The sequence below is a fragment of the Nicotiana sylvestris genome, chromosome 9 (assembly GCF_000393655.2).
Source record: "Nicotiana sylvestris chromosome 9, ASM39365v2, whole genome shotgun sequence".
In the NCBI taxonomy this organism is placed as follows: domain Eukaryota; kingdom Viridiplantae; phylum Streptophyta; class Magnoliopsida; order Solanales; family Solanaceae; genus Nicotiana; species Nicotiana sylvestris.
Window position 1 is genome coordinate 117072955 of NC_091065.1, and position 13262 is coordinate 117086216.

Below are 13262 nucleotides of genomic sequence, written 5' to 3' on the forward strand. Positions count from 1 at the left end.
ACACACACGCAGGTAGGAGTTGTGTAGGCAGTTTGAGTAGCTATGCCAGAAAGGTTTGTCAGTGACCCAATATGAGATGAGATTTTCAGAGTTGGCTAATCACGCGATCTGGTTGGTTCATAGAGAGGGAGAGGATTAAGAGGTTTATTGATGGCTTCAACTATGGACTGTGCTTTGTCATGACTCGGGAGATTGCATCTAGTGCTAGGTTCGATAAGGTGGCTAGAGTAGGTTTGTAGTTAGGAGTATGAAGAGAGGGAGGCCAAGAGGCCTCGTGGTTCGGGTGCTGTCAGCGGTGTTTCTTCTAGAGGTCAGTCCTTCCACAGTAGGGGTTGTCCTTATAGTCCCACTAAGATGTCTCGCCTGGTTCATCGTGGCACATTAGCTATCCATGGTTGATATAGTGCTCGTCCGGGTCAGTCATCTCTTAGTGCCCTCCCAGCTCAGAGCTTGTCCCATGATCCCTTAGTTCAGAGTTCATCTATACCAGGTTCTTCTAATAGCTATTCTAATTCTTGAGGTTCAATTCAATCTCCACCACCATTGGCAGATCAGAGTTGCTCTGAGTGCGGGGAGTTTGGACATGAGTAGAGGTAGTGTACTTGTCATTTTGGAGGTCCAGTTCAGTAGAGCGGTCAGGTTATGACTTCCGCACCAGTCACTTCACCACCCACTTAGCCATCTTAGGGTGGGGCTCTAGAAGCTAGAGGTCCCCTTAGAAGAGAAGGACGATCAGGTGGCGGTCAGGCTCGATGCTACGCTTTCTCTGCTAGGCCAGAGGCTGTTGCTTCAAACACAATGATCACAAGCATTGTTTCTGTGTGCCACAGGGATGCTTTCATATTATTTGACCCTAGTTCTACTTATTCATATGTATCATCATATTTTACTCTTTATTTGGATATGCCCCGTGAGTCCTTAGTTTTGCTTATTCATGTATCTTTGTTGGTGGGTGATTCTATTATTATGGACCGTGTGTATCGGTCATGTGTGGTGACCGTTGCAGGATTGGAGACGAGAGTTGATCTCTTATTGCTCAGTATGTTTGATTTTGACGTGATTCTAGGCATGGATTGGTTGTCCGCATATCATACTTTTCTGGATTGTCATGCTAATACCGTGACGTTGGCGATGCCTGGGTTACTTAGGATCAAGTGGAGAGGTTCTTTGGACTATGTTCCTAGTAGGGTGATTTCATATCTGAAGGCTTAAAAGATGGTTGGGAAGGGGTGTTTGCCTTTGTGAGGGATGTTGGTATTGATACTTCTACCATTGATTCTATTCTAGTAGTGCAAGACTTTTCGAGTGTTTTTTGCGGACCTGTCGGGCATGCCAACAAATAGGGACATTGATTTTGGTATTGACTTGGTTCCGGTTACTCAGCCTATTTATATTCCTCCGTATCGTATGGCACTAGTAGAGTTGAAGGAATTGAAAGAGCAACTCCAGGAGTTTCTTGATAAGGGGTTCATTAGGTCTAATGTGTCGCCTTGGGGTGCACCATTTATGTTTGTGAAGAAGAGGGAAGGTACTATACGGATGTGCATTGACTATAGACAATTGAACAAAGTTACAATTAAGAACAAGTATCTTTTGCTGTGTATTGATGACTTATTTGACCAGCTTTAGGGAGCTAGGGTGTTCTCTAAGATTTATTTGAGGTCTGGGTATCACCAGTTGAAGATTCAAGACTTTGATATTTTGAATACGACATTCAGGACCCGATATGATCACTACGAGTTCCTTGTGATGTCTTTTGGGCTGACTAATGCCTCAGCAACATTCATGCATTTGATGAATAGTGTATTCCAGCCATATCTTGATTCGTTTCTCATAGTATTCATTGATGATATTCTGGTGTAGTAACGTATCTAGGAGGAGCATGCACAACACGTAAGGATTGTACTACAAAAGTTGAGGGAGGGAAAGCTTTATGATAAGTTCTCCAAGTGTGAGTTTTGGCTCAATTCGGTGGCATTCTTGGGGCACGTCGTGTCTAGTGAGGGGATCAAGGTGGATCTGAAGAAGATTGAGGTGGTTCATAGTTTGCCCAAACTATCTTCAAGTATTGAGATTCAGAGTTTTCTTGGCTTGGTCGGATATTATCGCTGCTTCTTAGAGGGTTTCTCGTCCATTGCAGTTCCTTTGACCAGGTTGACCCAAAAGGGTGCCCCATTTAGGTGGTCTGATAAGTGTGATGAGAGCTTTCAGAAGCTCAAGACTACCTTGACTACAACTCCATTTCTAGTTTTGCCTTCAGGATCAGATTCTTATATAGTATATTATGATGCTTCTCATATTGGTATTATGTGTGTCATGATGCATAAGGGTAGAGTGATTGCTTATGCTCCACACCAGTTGAAGCCTCATGAGAAGAATTACCTTGTTCACGATTTAGAGTTGGCAGCCATTTTCCATGCATAGAAAATTTGGAGGCATTATCTCTATGGTGTGTCTTGTGAAGTATTTGCAAATCATCAGAGTCTACAACACTTGTTCAAGCAAAAGGATCTAAATTTGAGGTATTGTAGATGGTTGAAATTATTAAAAGAATATGATATTACCATTTTGTATCATCTCGGGAAGGCCAATGTGGAGGTTGATGCCTTGAGTGGAAAGGAGGTGAGTATGGGTAGCCTTGCATATATTCTTATTGTTGATAGATCGCTTGCATCAGATTTCAGGCATTGGCCAATCAGTTTGTGAGGTTAGATGTTTTGGAGCCTATTCAGGTTCTAGCTAACGTGGTTTCTCGTTCTTCTTTATATGATCGTATCAAAGAGTGTCAGTATGATGACCACTATTTGCTTGTCCTTAAGGACACGATTCAGGACGGTGATGCCAAGGAGGTTTCTATTAGATATGATGGGGTGTTACGGATGTAGGGTCGAATTTGTGTGCCCAATGTGGATGGGTTGCGTGAGTTGATTATTGATGAGGCCCATAGTTTGTGGTATTCTATTTATCTGGGTGCCACAAAGATGTATCGGAACTTGAGGCAACACTATTGGTGAAGATAATGAAGAAGGATATAGTAAAGTTTATAGCTCGATGCTTGAATTGTCTGCAGGTGAAGTACGGGCATTAGAGGTAGGGCGGTTTACTTCAGAGGATTGAGATTCTTGAGTGGAAATAGGAGTGTATCACCATGGACTTCGTAGTTTGGGTCCCACGGAATTTGAAGAAACTTGATGCTATTGGGTAATTGTGGACAGGCTGACTAAGTCCACACATTTCATTCCAGTTAGGACTACCTATTCTTTGGAGCTATTGACTGAGATCTATATCCTCGAGATTGTTCACCTCACGATGTGCCGGTGTCCATTATTTCAAATCGGGGCATACAGTTCACATCACAGTTTTGGAGAGTAGTGCAGCGAGAGTTAGGCACGTGGGTTGAGTTGAGTACATCATTCTACCCTTAGATAGACAGACAATCGAATCACACCATTCAAATATTAGAGGATATGCTATGCGCTTGTGTCATGGATTCCAGGGGTTCTTGGGATCAGTTTCTACCGCTTGCAGAGTTTTCCTACAATAACAGCTACCAATCGAATATTCAGATGCCTCCGTATGAGGTATTGTATGGGAGGAGGTGTCGATCTCCGGTTGGTTAGCTTGAGCTGTGTGAGGCTAGGCTATTGCGTACTGACTTGGTTCAGGATGCTTTGGAAAAATTTAAGTTGACTCAGGATTGGCATCGCACGACACAATCTAGATAGAAGAGTTATGCTAATCGGAAGGTTCGTGATATTTCCTACATGGTGTGAGAAAAGGTATTACTCATAGTTTTACCCATGAAGGGTGTTATGAGGCTTGGGAAGAATGGCAAGTTGAGCCCTCTGTATATTGGCCCTTTTGAGGTACTTGAGAGGGTTAGAGAGGTGGCTTACAAGCCTGCATTGCCACCTAGTCTAACGAGTGTTCATCCAGTGTTTCATGTTTTTATGCTCTGAAAGTATTTCGGCGATCCGTCTCATATTTTGGACTTCAACACGGTTCAGTTAGATAGGAATTTGACCTATGATGTGGAGCCAGTGGCCATTTTGAATCGGCAGGTTTGGAAGTTTAGATAAAAAAATATAGCTTCAGTGAAAGTGCAGTGGAAATGTCAGCCAGTCGAGGAGCCTACTTGGGAGACCGAGCGGGAGATGCGGAACAACTACCTACACCTATTTGAGGCTCGAAGTATGATTCTAGACACGTTCGAGGATGAAGGTTTGATTAAAAGGGAGAGAATTCTATCTTCATTTGTCGTTATGTGACTTTCCCTGGTGGTTGGCTTAGTTCCGGGGATGTTTCGATTGGGATACTTAGTCCCAAGGTTGAAGCCTAAGTTAAAAAGTTGACCGAATGTTGACTTATATGTAAACGACTCCGGAATGGAGATTTGATAATTCTGATAGCTATGTATGGTGATTTTGGACTAATGAGTATATTTGGATATTGATTTGGAGGTCCGGAGGTGATTTTGGCTTGAATTGGCGTAAGTTGAAAATATTGAAATTTGGAGAGTTAAGAAGCTTGACCGAGAATTGACTTTATTGATACCGGGATCGGATTTTGGTTTTGGAAGTTGGAATAGGTCCATTGTGTCATTTATGACTTGTGTGCAAAAATTGAGGTCAATCGGAGTTGGTTTGATAGGTTTCAGCATCGATTGTAGAAGTTGAAAATCTATTAGTTTCATTAGGCTTGAATTGAGATGTGATTTGTGTTTTTGATATTATTTGATATGATTTGAGGCCTCGAATAAGTTCCTATGATGTTTAGGTAGGGTTGGTATGTTTGGATGGGGCCCCAGGAGCCTCGTGTGTGGTTCAAATTGGAATTGGATGGAATTTTGGACTTGCATAGGTGTTGGTGTGTTCAGCTCTGGTGCATTCGCACTTGCAGTAGGAGTGGCCACAAATGCAGTACTGTAGGTGTGGCTCTTTGGTTGCAAAAGCGTACTGGAGTGAAGGCGAGGAGGCTCACAGAAGCGGGTGAATTTCTGAAGAAGCAAAAATGCTTCTGCGATGAGGAGACCATAGATGCGGAGTTTGGGATATTGGCCTAGGCGCGCAGATGCGGACGCAGGGCCGTAGGAGCGTTCTCGCAGGTGCGAGCTTTTGGCCGCACAAGTGGCAGGTCAGGGGTCAAGTGTTTTTCCGTAGATGCGGATTTTTAACCGCAAAAGCGATGCCGCAAAAGCGGTTAAGTGGACCACATAAGCAAAATGCCTGGCAGATTACATAAAGACGAGGGTAAGAGTATTTTCTTCATTTTTGGACTTTATGAGCTCGAATTAAATACCTATTAATTGTTTCACCTACTTGTCATGAATCTAAGTTGGAAGTTGGGAATTTTTGACCCGTGTATTGGAGAGTAGGATTTGGGGATTTGAGTGGCGATTTGAGGTCAGAATTGGATGAATTTGGTATGGTTGGACTGGTTATTGAATGGGTGTTTGGATTTTGTAAATTTTATCGGGTTCCGAGTCTTGAGCCCGAGGCTGACTTTTTGGGTTGACTTTTTGATTTTGGTTAAGTAATTTAGCTTTATCATATGGAATCAATTTCTATAGCTTGTATTGATTGTATTAATTTGCTTGTGGCTAGATTCGAGTCGTTCGGAGTCTGATTCATGAGGCAAGGGCTTGTTGGAGTTGTGATTTGTGCGGTTTGAGGTAAGTAACACTTCTAAACTTGGTGTTGAGGGTATGGATCCCTGGACTACGTGTTATGTGGTTGGTGTTGAGGTGACGGGCGTGTGGGCATGCACCGTGGTAATTATGACTCAGTTGATTTCGTGGTTTCGTGTAGTTATCAAATCTTGTTGTTACTCATGTAATTCCCTTGTGTTAGAGAAATTGAGTTGTGATCCATGTTAGAAATCATTCTTAGGCTATATGCTTGTACTGTTGGGACCCACAAAGGTCATTTCTGCTATTAAGTTATTTGCCTAAATTACAATTATGTACTCAGTCACATTCATCATTTGCATATCATATCTCAGTCTCAATATCACGTATCATTGTTTGGGCTGATTGGCAAATGAGATTTGTGAGCCCGAGAGACTGGAGAGATTGATGATTGAGTTGAGTCCAAGGGCCTTATTGCGAGTGCTATTTATGGGATCGGGTTGCACGCCGCAACAAACTTTATTGATCGGGGCTGCATGCCGCAATATGCCATGTTGGCTAATATTAGCGCTTGGGCAGGATTCGTCCCTCCAGAGTCTAACATACCTACAATAAGTACTAGCAACGTTGAGTGCTGAGTGCGAGTGCCGAGTGATTGAGAATGCGGCGCAATTGAAAATGCTGAGTGATTGATCGTGTTGAGTAGGGTTGAATACTCCGAAAGTATGAGTATATAAGTTTATTAATGTGTTGTATTACTGGTGACATGCATATTTGACATGCAGGCATAGAGATATATCATTCCTCATACTAGCTATACTTAGGTATATTTTATCAGTATTGAGCCTAAACTATTGAACTTGAAAGTATGTCTACATTTTCGTAATGTGTACAAGCTGATTATGAGATTTTTTGAAGTTATTACTGTCATTTTCCTATTATATATGTACTGTTATTATTTGGATTTGGACCGTGCCTTTCTGAGCTTGTCACCGCTTTCAGCCCAAGGTTAGTCCTGTTACTTATTGAGTACATTGGGTTCGTTGTACATATTTAAAATGTGTAGTTAATTTATAATTATCGGCTTACCTAGTACTGTGATAGGCGCCATCAAGATATATTGAGATTTGGATCGTGATAGTACCGGACTTAAAAGACATGGAATTCTTACATACAATACAAATTGCTCGGATTAAAAGATCATAATATGTACATATCCAAAGTAAAATAAACATTATCTAATGAGCAAATTGATAAATGGGGTTTTGGCCATAAAGAATGTCAAAACAATTCAATTTATAAAGGTAAAAGCTCATAGTAGTAAACAATTCTATCTATTTTTTTGTTAGAATTTCTAGCTAGCAACTATGTGAGAGTCAGTGAAGAAAGATTTCCTATAAGCTGTTTTATCTTCCTGTCCTAAATAGAGAAATTCCGTCAATAGAATTTTTCAGTTGAACTATCATCACACTTGTATTATCAACATAACCTCGCGAAATAGAGAGGTCAATTAGCTTTCTACATGCTAACAATGAGTGTGATGAAAGTGAAGATCGCAATGGAATTTGTTAATCTAGAAGCTAAGCTCGAAGAAGATGGCAGCTCGTTCGGGGTATAACCGAGAAAATTATCTAGAAGAGAAGAGAAGAGAATGATCTTATTTTAGGAATGAATTCAATTACAATTTATCAATGTATTTATTCAAATCTAATGAGCAACTATGGTAATTTCATCTCTCTACAAATGCCTCTTTCCCCCTAAATTGTTTTAACTAACTTTCAACTAACTCGGAACCAAGTGTAACTAACTCCTCTGACAGGTGTAACTAACACGATGCCAACTAACACGATACCAGCTGCAATGCTCATTTTCCCAGTCGCTAACAATCTTATACTTGCATCAGTACACCTCGCTTAAAGATGATCCTTGTCCTCAAGGATGGAATGCTGGAAAGCGATATTGTAATTCAGACAAATATTCCCAACTAGAATGTGTAGCATCAATACCTATCCATTTAACTAAGACTTGACATACAATTTTATTACCTTTCTTAACCATTTGTCTCTTTAAAATAGATTTAGGAAGAGGGCAATGTGGACCGGAAAGATGGAAAGCTGGAGGGTGGTTAATGTTAATAAGGACCTCAATACACTTCTTAAGTTTTGAGACATAAAAGGTAGATGAATTAGCACATCAGCGGGAAGTAACAACCTATAGACGACAACATCAATCCTCTCAACAATAAGATAAGGTCCAAAATACTTAGATGTCAACTTGTTGAAGGGTCGAATAACATATTTAGACCCAATCACCCACATTAAAAGACTTTTCAGTCCAGTTAGTCCTGTATTTATTAGCAGTGTCCTTCATCCTCTGCTGAGCTCGTGTAGTATAGAATTTCAGTAACTAAAGCATTGCCTCTGTAGCTTCCAAGGACCTGTCAAGCATCTAAGAAGCAACTTCACCAAGTAAAGAAGGTAAATGAGAGGTTTCTGTCCATAAAAAACCTTATAAAGAGTGCATCTGATGTCAATATGATAAATGGTATTATACCACCATTCTACTAATGATAAGTAGGAGGATCAGTCATGGGACTTATCATAGCAGAAACACCTCAAATAAGTCTCAAGTTTACTATTCAAAACCTCTATCTGACTATTTGTTTGAGGAGGGTAAGTAGTTGATTTCTGCAATTAGACACCTTGTAGTGTGAAAAGCTCTTGCCAAAAGCCGTTGAGGAACACAGTCTCTATCACTTGTTAATATAATAGGCATGCCATGAAGTTTAAAAATGTTGTCCAAGAAGCATTGAGCTACAGATTGAACAGTATATGGATGGGACAAGGCCATGAAATGGCCATACTTACTCAATCTATAGACCACAACCAGGATCACCTCTTTTCTATTGGACTTAGCTAGACCTTCAATAAAGTCCAAGCAAATATCAGTCCAAACTCCTTGAGGAATTGGTAGAGCCTACAAAAAACCAGGAGATGCAGTAGCATCATATTTGTGCCTATAACATATATCACTTTTACTGATGAACAACCTGCTATCTTGGACGAGACTCTTCCAAAAGGACAGTTATTGCAATCTCTTAATGGTGGCACCCGTACCAGAGTAGCCTCCTTGAGGAGTGGCATGCCATAGTTCAATGATAGTTGTTCTTAATTACACATTATCACCAACTACAAGTTTGTCCTTCCACATTAGCTGATTATTACACTAGGTATAGGATTTCTAAGGCTGCTATTGTAGCTTAATGATTACCAATTGAAATGCTGGATCAATGAAATAGGTATTCCAAATTTGAAGGAACACAGAATCATTTGGAGTTAACAAGGAAAGAGCACAACTAAGCATTTGGTTTCCTTGACAAGGTATCTGCAGCCTTGTCTTCCACCCCTTTTTATACTCAATAGAGAAATCAAAAGCCATGAGCTTTGAGATACAAGCAACATGAAAATCAGTAGAATATGCTGATCCAAAAGATATTTTAATGTATTCTGATCTTTCTTCACAATGACTGGTCTTCCCAACATCTAGTGAGACCATTTGGTAACAGCAAGGATGAGTTCCAACAGTTCTCTATCATAGACTGACATTGCCTGGTGTCTGGGAGCTAGAGACTTATTGATGTAAGATATATGATTCCCTTGGTGCATTAGCACTTCTCCAATACCCTTCTTACTAGCATTTGTTTCCACAACAAAAGATTTAGCATAATCTGGCATTACTAAAATAGGTGCAAAAACTAGTGCTTGTTTCAGATATTTGAAAGTTGCAGTGCATTCTTCAGTCCAAGAGAAGCCTCCTTCTTAAGTTGATCATGTAATGGTCTTCATATAGCACCAAACCCTTTGATGAACCTCCTGTAGTATCCAACAAAGCCAAGAATATCCTATCAGTTGCTTAATATTGCTAGGAATAGGCCAGCTCTATACAACCAATATTTTTTTGGATCAGTTGAAACCCCTTCAGAACTGATAAAATGATCTAAGTACTCCATGTTAGACACACCAAATGCACACTTAGTCATCTTAATATACAGCTGATAGTGCTACATCATTTCAAAGACATCCTTCACATGCTCAACATGAGTAGACATGCTTCTTCTATAAATCAAAATGTCATCAAAAAAATACTACGACTGACTTCCTCAACAATGGTCTAAAAATAGAATTCATATGGCTTTGGAATGATGAAGGAGCATTAGTCAGCCCAAAAGGAATATCTAAGAACTTATAGCGACCTTCATGAGTTTTGAAAGTTGTTTTGTGGATGTCTTCTTTTGCCATTCTCAGTTGGCGGTACCCTGCTCTAAGATCTATCTTGGAGAACACAACTGCACCTTCTAATTCATCAAGCAAATCTTCAATAATGGAGATAGAGAACTTGTCCTTAACTGTCATGTGGTTCAAATACCGATAGTCAATATATAACCTCTAACTACCACCCTTTTTCCCTATCAATACAATAGGTGATGCATAAGGACTAGTATTATGTTGAATTACCCCTTGGTCCATCATTTCTTGAACTAACTTCTCAATGATATCCTTCTTTATTCCATGATATTTATATGGTCTTTTGTTGACATGATTTACTGACTTTATTAAAGGAATTCTTTGGTCAAAAGAGCCTTTATGAGGGGGTAATATTGTAGGCACTTCAAAAATACCTGAGTACTTCTTGATAAGAGCAGACAAGGCATGTGTAAGTGTTGCTTCCTGTGTCGCTTGTGTGTTATGCCATTGCATCCCATCTGCATCCACGTCCATTAATGACATCATGAAGAACTGAGCCTCTAAGTCATTTAGTTTGGGAAGGGAATTAGCTTTAGTTGACTTCAATTGGTTATTAGCCCCCTCCCGCCCCCAGTACATGTTTCTAGCCTTGGTGTACAAACCCAATAATTTTGTTCCTAAAATCAAACAGGATTCTTCCTAATGTGCTGAGCCATTGCTCTCCCCGTACTATATCCACATTTACTATTGATAAAAATAAGAAGTTTGATGAGAATGTTGTTCCTTGCGGTAGCTATTGTAGGTTCTTGCACATAGCAACAATCTGCACTTTTCTACCATTAGCTATATTGATAGATTGCTCTACTATAGAGCTAAATTCGCACCCCGATTTCTTGGCAACTTCCTGATCAATAAAGTTGTGTGTACTCCCAGTATCAATAAAAACTTGTAATGTACTTTTCTCATGATAAAAAGTGACTCTAATTATCTGTTAACCAGACACACCAGCAAAAGCTTGCAAAAATATAGTCATAATCTCATTCCCAAGTTTTACAACTTCCTAGATCACTACCTCCTTTTCACCTTAATTTTTCATCTTCAAACACCTCCACCATAAACAGATGCTTCCTTAGACTTGCATTTGTAGCCCATCTCATATTTTTTATCACAAAATAAGCACATACCCTTAGCCCCTTTTTCATTCATTTCAGCAGCAGTCAACCTTCGTCCCAATCTATTTGGTTTGTTTGAGTTGATATCAGTATTTCTTTTTTAAGTTTCGTTCAATGGTTTTCTGATTGTTCTGTAATCTGTAGTAATTGGAGTGGGTAAAATAGGATTGGAGTTAGAGTGGAAGGATCTAGAAACAGGTTTCAATCTTCAGGCTTTGGCTTGGGCATCAAAAACTTCCTCTTGTAATTCGGCAATCTTATATGCTGCATTAAAGTTCTTAATGCTTAGATTTTGACAGTTTTATTCAGCTCTTGTTTAAGTCCCCCTAAGAAACAACTAATAGCATTCTCAGTTGTTAGATTAACAGTAGTTAATAATCTATCAAACTCTGTTTGATATTCCTTAACCCCATTAGTTTAGCTTAAATTCTTCAAAACCACCATAGGATCCTCAAAATTATCCCCAAATATTTCATTCAAAGCTAGTACATACTCGGCCCATGATAAATCTAGGGTAGAAGTTCTATATTTCACATAATATCTATGCCAAGCAATGTCATCACCATCCATGTGAATAGATGTTACTTTCACCCTTTATTCAAATGAAACCTCATCCATAGAAAAGTTTTGATCAACCTTATACAACCATGTACACAAATCTACACCAGAGAATCGAGGGAAATCTAGTTTTGAGAATCAAGTAAAGAAGTTACCATTTCCTTGATGAGCAGAACCACTGTGTGATTCTTTGTTTCTGGCCTCCATGGGTTCCCCTCTGTTAATTGAAGACTCGGCTAAAATTTATTCTGTTCCTCTTTAAGTGATGATTCTGGTGGCTTCCTTAAGGCCTAGAAATTCCTTATCAGCTTGTGAATTCCTCTCACTCATGCTTACCATGCCATCCATCACCTTCTGCAACTGTTCTTGAATCTCAGACAGTTTGTCTTCCATTTCCTCGATTGGTTTGTTTTGATTTTTGCTTCAAGTCATACTGATTATTCCGAGAATTTATAGCTCTGATACCAATTGATGCAATATCTAAAGAACACAATGATATTTGTTAATCTAGGAGCTAAGCTCGAAGAAGATGGCAGCTAGTTCAGGGTATAACCGAGATAATTAGCTAGAAGAGAAATGAGAAGAGAATAAAATGATCTTATTTAATGAACATATTTAATTACAATGTAGCAATGTATTTTATTACAATCTAATAAGCAACTATGCTAATTTCAGCCTCTCTACAGTGCCTCTTTCCCCCTAACTATTTCAACTAACTTGGAACCAAGTGTAATTAACTCCTCTAACAGCTGTAACTAACGCGATTCCAACTAACACGGTACCAGTTGCAATACTCATTTCCCCCAATCTCTAACAATCTTATACTTGCATCAGAGTGCTGTATAGAAAACTAGTGCACAAAGGCCGAGCAATATCTACTGCTTCCTGATTACTAACCTTATCCCATAAACCATCAGATGCAAGGATTAAGAACTCCACTTTAGGATTATGTCTAAGAATACTTGTCTCAGGTTCTGCTATTACCCATCCAGATATTCCAAAATAAAGTCTGCCATTCCCTACCCTAACCCATTAAATTTATAAAATTAGCCCTACCCTACCCTACCCCACCCCATCTAAATCTTTCCCTTCCCTGCCTCATTTAGTGTTTGCTTTGCCCTGCCCTGCCTTGCCCTACCCCGATTGACATCCCTACTTAGGATTACTATCCAGTAATTTTCACATAACACTTCCATCCATATTGAGGAAAGAAAACATGGGATATTTATGCACCAAATTTTGCAAATTCTCCTTTATTCTTAGGCAAAGGGATGATTGAGACTGCAACATTAATCCAAGCGAAAAACTAAGAATTGAAGTACTTCTTTCTAGAAGTAAAATACATTATCTTTAGCTTAATAAGTCCTTGTTTTCTTTCATTTAATGAGGGTTTGAATATGAATCTTTTCGGTTCTAGTCCATTAAGTGTACTTATTTTGCCTTCTTTGCAACTATTTATTTGCTTTTAAAGGAAAATCATTTAGATTTCATACAAGATCGCTAAGACGTTCACTTAAAGATTCCTATGAATATGACTTTTTACCACTACACTATTTATAAACCTATACACCACCACCACCGTCAATCTCTAATATACAACAGACACTGCCAATCACCTCCATTACCACCACCAACCTCGCACAATAACCATAGACAACCACC

The 13262-nt window shown here is 39.5% G+C and overlaps 1 protein-coding gene across 1 annotated transcript; it reads right to left on the minus strand.

Moving 5' to 3' along the window:
* Nucleotides 1-8032: 8032 nt before the first annotated feature.
* Nucleotides 8033-10038, minus strand: LOC138878105 (uncharacterized). The gene is made up of 5 exons (XM_070157763.1): nt 9879-10038; nt 9309-9440; nt 8897-9168; nt 8328-8602; nt 8033-8063 (listed from the first exon to the last, which is right to left on the minus strand). The coding sequence occupies exons 1-5, from the start codon at nt 10036-10038 to the stop codon at nt 8033-8035; spliced, it is 870 nt and encodes a 289-aa protein (XP_070013864.1).
* Between the last annotated feature and the right edge of the window lie 3224 nt (nt 10039-13262).

Coding starts and splice junctions, on each gene's coding strand:
- LOC138878105 (XM_070157763.1), bottom strand. CDS start 10,038: ATGACAGTTAAGGACAAGTTCTCTATCTCCATTATTGAAGATTTGCTT. Junction 9,441..9,878: donor AACTTTCAAAACTCATGAAG/GTCGCTATAAGT, acceptor CAACTTAAGAAG/GAGGCTTCTCTTGGACTGAA. Junction 8,603..8,896: donor TTGATCCAGCATTTCAATTG/GTAATCATTAAG, acceptor GGTTTTTTGTAG/GCTCTACCAATTCCTCAAGG.